The sequence below is a fragment of the Gracilinanus agilis genome, chromosome X, assembly GCF_016433145.1.
Source record: "Gracilinanus agilis isolate LMUSP501 chromosome X, AgileGrace, whole genome shotgun sequence".
Taxonomy (NCBI): domain Eukaryota; kingdom Metazoa; phylum Chordata; class Mammalia; order Didelphimorphia; family Didelphidae; genus Gracilinanus; species Gracilinanus agilis.
The window spans coordinates 36,294,597-36,302,567 of NC_058136.1; the positions used below are offsets into that span (position 1 = coordinate 36,294,597).

Sequence of the window (7,971 nt, forward strand, 5' to 3'; positions counted from 1 at the left end):
GCATTCTACTCGCTCTACCGTACTGTTTCAGTCTTGACAGTAGGTGGGGCGAGGAGAGTAGGAAGTGAAATATATAATAACAGTGTTGATGATGGCAAAAGGGGAAACCAGCCTCTGGAGCCTAAAGAAATAAACCAGAAGTCAAGGGAGCCAGGTCAGAAGGACTCCATTTTTTTTTAACCCTCACCTTCCATCTTAGAATCAATACTAAGCATTGGCTCCAAGGCAAAAGAGTGGTAAGGGCTAGGCAATGGGGGTGAAGTGACTTGCCAGGGTCACACAGCTAGGAAGTGTCTGAGGCCAGATTGGAACCCAGGACCTCCCGTCTCTAGGCCTGGCTCTCAATCCACTGAGCTACCCAGCTGCTCCCAGGACTCTATTTTTCATCCATTTGCTTTCAGGGTTTTGGAGAATGATTGTGTGAAATTGTCTTTTATTTGAAAAGCCCATCAGGTATATTTTTCTTAAAACCCTGATTCTAAATTTTATGTTAACTTCGACTGATAAAAGCCTACTTTGGTAATTTACCAGGGTGTGCATTTTAAGAAAGTAGTATAAAGGTTGCCCCGACTTTGTCATTGCATTTTCATCTTTACCAACATGATGCTAAGTCTCCGTGTATGTGGCTTGTTTAAGCCCCGCTTTCTTTTCTCTGTGGCCGTTAATGTGAGTCTTCAGTTCATCACATTTTTGGTGCATCGATAAACATGCCAACACCATCATTTGTTCAGCCTAAAGATATTTTTTTTCCTACCAAACTTTTGGTTTTAAATAACAGTTCAAGCATTTCAAAATGTTAAGCACACAAGCTAAGACAAAAATACCTGTTTCCAGGGCAGAGGGTTGCAGTGGTGGCCACCAAATTGTGAAAAGCTCAGAGGTGGACCTCCACCCAACCTGGTGGGGAGATCCCTGGTAGAGGGTTTCTGGGAAGACATGAGTGGCACAAGGTGGAAGAAGGACTCACATTAGTGAGATCCCATGGGCATCAAAGTGGCACAGGAAGGGAACACGTAGTTTACTTGCGTGGGAGTTGCAAATGGCTGTTTATGTTCCATCCAAAGGACATAAAGTGACCTTTGCATTTGGAGGCAGGAAATTGTGTCAAACACTCTCTCTCCCCTCACTACTCACCTTCACGTACTACACACCTCAGTTTGAGCCAGCCTGGATTATGGACTGTTTCCCAAACAGATCCCCTGGCCCACGTCAAAACCTAGACTGAGAGGTAGGCAGGGTAGGTAGTTGCCTAGGATATACCACATTGCAGAGGAGAGGTCAGAAGATGGCATCTTAACAGAGTTCGAAGGCCAGCAATGCCCCTCCTCCAAGCCTAAGGTTTTGTGTGCAGACATAAGAGAAGCAAAGTACCACATATCACAGCGAAGAAGGTTCCAAACCACCGGTGGACAATAACCGCCTGTCAATACCCGGGATGGAGTTTTCAAGCCTTGCCTTGTTCCCTCTGGACCCCACATTCGCCTCTACTTTCCAGCTTTTGCTCATGCTCTTTCCTGCCTCTGGGATGCCCTTTTCCCAGGTATCCTTCTAGGCCCAGTTTGAGTGCCACCTCCCCCTTGAAGAGATCCTTACTTGATTCTCATGGTAAGAAGTGATTTCTCCTCCCATTGAATTCAGTCTCGCGGCATTTTGATTGTAATGCTTAGCCTCTTACTTTGGCTTATATTTAGTTGAGGGCATTTTCATTTTTTTTATCCCCACTCATTAACTAGCCTAGGGCGCAGCACAGAGTAGGCTTTCAATAAATCTGAGCCGCTGTTGGTAGACTCCTCTGCGTGTTAATCTTTTCACCTGCCAAGTTGTAAGACGTGAAATATTAATTCCTCTAGAAGCCGGCGTTCTATTAGCCAATCAATCGGCCAACATGTAGGTGCCCATATGAGCATCACTTTGGTATTGATTGTAGGACCTGGCACAGGACCGCCCAGCACCGTGTGCCCACATCAGAGAAGCATTGTGCTCTCTGGGCAAAGCAGAACTGCAGTAGCTCAAAGGAAAGGGGAGATGTACAAATCCAGAGACACCTCTAGCCCAAATGGGCTATTTGTGCCTGTGGTAGAGGCTTCCGAGCCCAGGCTGGTCTGATTGGCCACAGTTGGGCACAACGCCGTACGTGGATCCCAACATTGTGGCATCACTTTGGTACTCCCGCCATTGATTTTGAACATACCTATTTAGTACATGCCATCTCCTGTTTCATTTTTGCCTTTGGATTCCCAAGAGCTCACACAGTGCTCTGCTGGGCACCAGTTGGCGTTGAGTAATCGGGAAGATAGACTAATGTACATAAAAGAAACACGGGGCAATCTGGTGCTGGGAACTGAGGATAAAAGAGATATAGAGAGAAGATAGCTTTCAGCAAAAGGTCGCAAGAAGACTTCTTGGAGGTCTGGCCTTGAAGGATGGGGAAGATTTGGAGAGGGTGCGAAAAGGCTCAAATGTGATAATATTTTGAAAAGGTTCGGCATAGTGCCTGGCACACAATCAGTGCTTAATAAATGTTTATTCCATTCTATTCCAAAGAGGATTATATTACATGTGGTCAGAACAGCAGAGGGGGAAAAGAATGCACACGTGAATGTGTATGTGTGTGTGTGTGTGTGTGAGATGGCTGGTGAGGAGAGCAGCCCAAATGGAGTGGAGGGTGTATGGTGGGGAGTCGTGGTGAGATGGGTTAGATGGGCTGGGGGACCCCAGATTATGGAAGGCTTTTTGGGTGTGCTGCATTAGGAATCAACACACATTCTCTAAGTAGTAACCTTTAAGCGTTATGGGATAGTGTGATGACCATTAGGCTTTCATCTGGGAGACTTGGTTTGAATCCTGTCTCCTGGCAGCTACTATGGGATTCGGGGCAAGTCACATGATTTCTCTGAGCCTCATTTTGTTCCTCTATACCAGTGATTTCCAAAGTGGGTGCCACCACCCCCTGGTGGGTGCTGCAGCAATCCAGGGGAGCGGTGATGGCCACAGGTGCATTTGGGGGCGGTGAATAACTGTAAGGGGGCATTGATAGTATGTGACGGGGGCTAAGTAATATTTTTCCTGGAAAGGGGGTGGTAGGCCAAAAAGTTGGGAACCACTGCTCTATACAATGGGGCTAAGAATACTTGGTTTAGGTATCTCCTAGGGTCATCATGGGGGAAGGCGCATCGTGGATCTTAAAGCTCCACAGAAATGAAACTCATTCACCATAGTATAGGACTTGATTTTACATGAAGTTTATTACAGCTTCTCTCTCTGAATATTGGGAATCCATGTATAAAATATGTGGATGCTTGAGTACCAGAACATCAGATCAAGCCGTTCCCCTCATTCCTTAGCCTTCCTGGTCAACAACTTTCTGCACTATCACTAGGGATCCATGTGTATTACTATTGGCAAGGAGGTTGGACTCAATGGCCTCCTAGGTCCCTCTCAGCTCTGCTAACAACCACTATTGGCTGGATAGTATGCTGAAGGCTTGAGCAAACAATTTCTACTTTATTAGGGATAAGCAGTGACAAACTGGGAGTGGCTATAGCCATTTCTCTACCTAGAAGTCCCCGTTCCTGACACAGAATCTCAGAGCTGGGATGCTCTTGGAACATAGACTATCAGGGCAGAAAGCAACCTCAGGACATTGAATGTTGGAGCTGGATGGGACCTTAAGGACACAGAGTATCCGGGCTACAAGGACCTAGAAGGGACTTTTTTTTTAAACCCTCACCTTCCATCTTAGAATCCATACTGTATACTGGTTTCAAGGCAGAAGAGTGGTAAGGGCTAGGCATGGAGGGTAAGGGACTTGCCTAGGGTCACACAGCTAGGAAATGCCTGAGGCCAGATTTGAACCTAGAACCTTCTGTCTCTGGGCTTGGCAGAAGGGACTTTTAATACAATGTCAAAGCAAGAGGTGACCCTAGAATACAGAATATTCATGCCAAAAGGGCTCTTAGGACAGAGGAAAGCAGAGCTAGAAGGGACCTTAGGAAATAAAATGCCAGAGCTGGAGGAGTCTTAGAACAGAGATTTTCAGAGTGGGGAGAAACCTTAGGACATAGAATATCGGAGTCACGAGGGGTCTAGAGTCAACATCAGCCTGAAGGGGCGTTAGCACAGAATGTCAGAGCTGAGATGGACTTTAGAACAAATAGTGTCCAATCTGGAAGAGGCCTTAGAATTACAGAATGGCAGATTTAGAAGGGACTCTAAAATTTAGAGAGTCAGATGTAAGAGGAACCTAGAACAGTGAATGTCTGAGCTGGGACATGGAGTATTGGGGAGGAAGAAATAGTGCCTAGCCAAACGCCAATAGTGGACATTAGCAGAGTTGAGAGAGTCCTAGGAGGCCATCTAGTTGGACCCCAGAGCTTATCTTGTGGGCTTCTCAGGGTATTGTTCCATTGGAAATGAGATGGAAATAAAACGTGTCCAGTGTACCGAGAGCGGCTTTCATAACCTTTCCCACTGTTATCATCACTTCATTTCTCCGGAAAGGCCACCCAGCAGGATTTTGGTGGAAGCACAGAATGGAGTAACACACAACACTGTAGCACAAGTTTACCCACGAGGATTATATTTTTCAGACATGAGCAAGCTGTTTTTTTTAACATACAAAGCTTTTACTGTAACATAAAAACCAATGTAAACATTTCCTTAATATTCCTGTCAACATGCCACTACAAAAGTCAGATATATCAAACAGCAATACAGCTTAGAGTGAATTTTCACTCACATGCATTTAATAGAACAGAATCTTTCTCAAATGTACGTACACACTAATATATATATATGTGTGTATGTATATACACATACGTACAAATACATACGAATGAAAGACAAAATGAACAAAAAGATTTAAAAAACTTCTTCTCTTTTATTTCAGCCCCAGGGGGAGGCAGATAGGATGATCACATAATCTATTCCTCATCGAATTTTGGATTTTCCCCTGACTATGCAGGGGTTACTAACTGCTTGGCCACTTGAAGAGGGCCTAGGGACGGCCCTGTTCTCTGCAAACAGAACCCCCACTAACATTCCACTGGGGTGGCAGGGGGCAAGGGCAGAGAAGAAAGAAGGACATAACTTTGACCAAAACAGATCTGGCCCTTGACCAGCATGATCTCCCTCAGGCTGAAGTTGTCACCGTTTAAGGAGCCACACATTGAGAATAGCCATTGCCCCGTGTCTTATACCACTCCAGCCCTTGCACGTTTTCCCTCTGGGCCATGTAGGTACTCTCTGTACTCAATGGCCCTTGTCAACCCTCCTGGTGCTGATAAGAGGTCCATGGGGTGCTTTCTGATCCTTCCGCAGGCATTATCGGTTGGGCTACGTGCAAGGGAGAATATTGGAATGGCAGCTGAGTGCTAAGGGCTAACCTAAGATACTGAAAACCCAATTAGCAGGGCTTTCGTTTAAAGGAAAACTGTTTCAGATATACCTTTAAGATTCAGACTCTTCTCTAAAGTACAGGCACAGAGTCCCTAGTTTCTAGACGGTAACAACAATACTATAAGGAATTGGGGTTTTGGCTGTGAACTTAATTTTGCCACCTTGGGAGCCATGAAGATCCATGACAACATGGATATAGAAGTTAAGCAGATTTTGCAGGCACAAATATCCAGATGCAGGCCTTTTATATTTTGCAGCATTGATATATGGGTACGTTTCTATCTATCTATCTATCTATCTATCTATCTATCTATCTATCTATCTATCTACCTACCTACCTACCTACCTACCTATATCTATCTATCTATCTATCTATCTATCTATCTATCTATCTATCTATCTATCTACCTACCTACCTACCTATATCTATCTATCTATCTATCTATCTATCTATCTATCTATCTATCTATCTATCTATATCTGTCTGTCTGTCTGTCTATCTATCTATCTGTCTGTCTGTCTGTCTGTCTATCTATCTATCTATCTATATCTATCTATCTATCTATCTATCTATCTATCTATCTATCTATCTATCTATCTATCTACCTACCTACCTACCTACCTACCTATATCTATCTAGAACTGATTATAGCAAACAATTATTGGGTTAGTTAGAGATTTTTACTCGGGGAGTGGCCCTATTCTTTGCATAGTTCATCCCCTTTTTCTTGGAAGGAGGTCTTCTTCTTGGGCACGTAGGTCACGCTAGACAGAGAATGCTTTCTAAATGTGGACAGCCTCTGCCTGAAGTTACCCCCTGAAAAGAAATAGAGGAGTGGGTCAAAGCAACAATTCGAGGCTGCCAGAGACAAGGTTATGACCACCGACTTCTGCATGGCAAGGACAGCCTCGCAGGTTTTACTTTCGTTGTTCAAAAAGTGGAGATGGAGCGTACGTTGAATGTGATAAGGCATGAAACTGATCAAGAAGGCAGCCGTTACGATAATGATCATTCCTACAGCCTTCTTACGACTTGACAGATTCTTCTTCATGGAATTCTTTAGTAAGGTCAAGATGATCATAGTGTAACAGACAATTATGGTAACAAATGGAATGATGAAACCCAGAAACAAGGAGACATAGTGCAAGGCCATCACCGTTTTCTTACTCTTTGAGTCCTGTGGGGGCTCAAAGCACTTGGTGTGATTATGATTGTCTTGATAGGTTTTGTTCATCAGAAAAAAGGGTGAGCTGGTCAGGATAACAAAGATCCAAATGGCTGCGCTCACAACTCTGGCTTTTTTCTGGGTCACCAGGTTGATGTTTTGGACTGGGAAGACTATGGCCACGCAACGGAAAAAGCTCATGGCGGTCATAAAGAAGATGCTACAGTATAGGTTGACATACAGAGCGTAGGTACTGAGGCGGCATAGGAAATCCCCTAAGAACCAGATGCCTCGGTGTACGTAATACACGACCCGAAAAGGCAGCGTACACACGCAGAGCAGGTCGGCCACAGCTAGGTTCACCATGTACACTTGGAAGGCAGATTTCTCATGGGAGGTCCTGATAAGCACATAGAGCACAAAGCCATTGCCAAAGAAGCCAATGACAGAGATCATTGAGTACACAGTGGAGTATACTTGGTTGCGGAAGTCATCGATAGTGGAGAGGCAGCTGAGGTTGTCCCCAAGTCTTGTCATATTTCCTACACCGTCCATGGTTCTCTGGGAATGTCCGCTTGGCACCTAGCATATAAAGATGAAACCATCATGTCCATTTTTATGAGGCCATCAATTACAGGAAGTTCTCATGTTCCACTTCATAACTTCAACATGTATCATGTTAAAGCCAGGATAGGGAGTCTTTTTTTCCGACCAAGGGATACTTCACTCACAGTAAAAAAAAATCAAGCAAGGGCCACATGCAAGGAAAAAGGAGCTTAATTTAGAATCACAGAAGATGAGAGCTGGAAGGACCTTTGAGGTCACCTAGCCCCACTCTCATTTGACAGAGGAGAAAAGCTATGGTCAGCATTGGACTGGCAGCCTTTCTTTTTCAGAGAGAGACACAGATTCATTAAAGGTTCAGCTCTCCTGATTTGAAGATTAAGAACAGAGGAAGGCATTTCTCCAAATCCACGGAATACCTCACCTGGATGTCTGAGCCACACTTCCCACTCAAAATGTCCCAAGCTGCAATTTGCCGTTGTCCCTTTGACACCTGCTCTTCCTCTTGAGCCCCCACCTCTGCTAACTTCCTGGATCCCCGGGGTATACCCCTCGGTGTCTTTTGGGGCAGCTTCTTCTCCCCTGCCTCCCATGTCGAACAAGTTGCTGAATCTTCTGGATCTGGCCAACTTGCTGCTGTCTCTTCTTTCCCCTTCTCACTGTTCTATGCTAGTTTAGTCCCCGTTATCTCCAGCCCAGGCCTGGGGCCTCCTAACTAGGCTCCAGGACTCCAGTGCCCTCTCCTTTAATCCCAGCCGCATATACCGCCACTTTAGTTTTCCCGATACGAAACTCTGATCACATTGTTCCCCTGCTCCCGAAAGAAAACCAGAACTAAAACTTT

General features: G+C 45.0%; 1 protein-coding gene across 1 annotated transcript; it reads right to left on the reverse strand.

The window, feature by feature from the left end:
• Positions 1-6,095: 6,095 nt before the first annotated feature.
• On the reverse strand, positions 6,096-7,152 carry CYSLTR1 (cysteinyl leukotriene receptor 1). The gene has a single exon (XM_044682742.1). It carries the CDS (start codon positions 7,116-7,118, stop codon positions 6,096-6,098), a length of 1,023 nt encoding a protein of 340 aa, XP_044538677.1. The 5' UTR covers positions 7,119-7,152.
• Positions 7,153-7,971: the final 819 nt, after the last annotated feature.

Bases quoted from the DNA above. Each gene is read 5' to 3' on its own strand.
- CYSLTR1 (XM_044682742.1), bottom strand. From the start codon at position 7,118: ATGGACGGTGTAGGAAATATGACAAGACTTGGGGACAACCTCAGCTGC.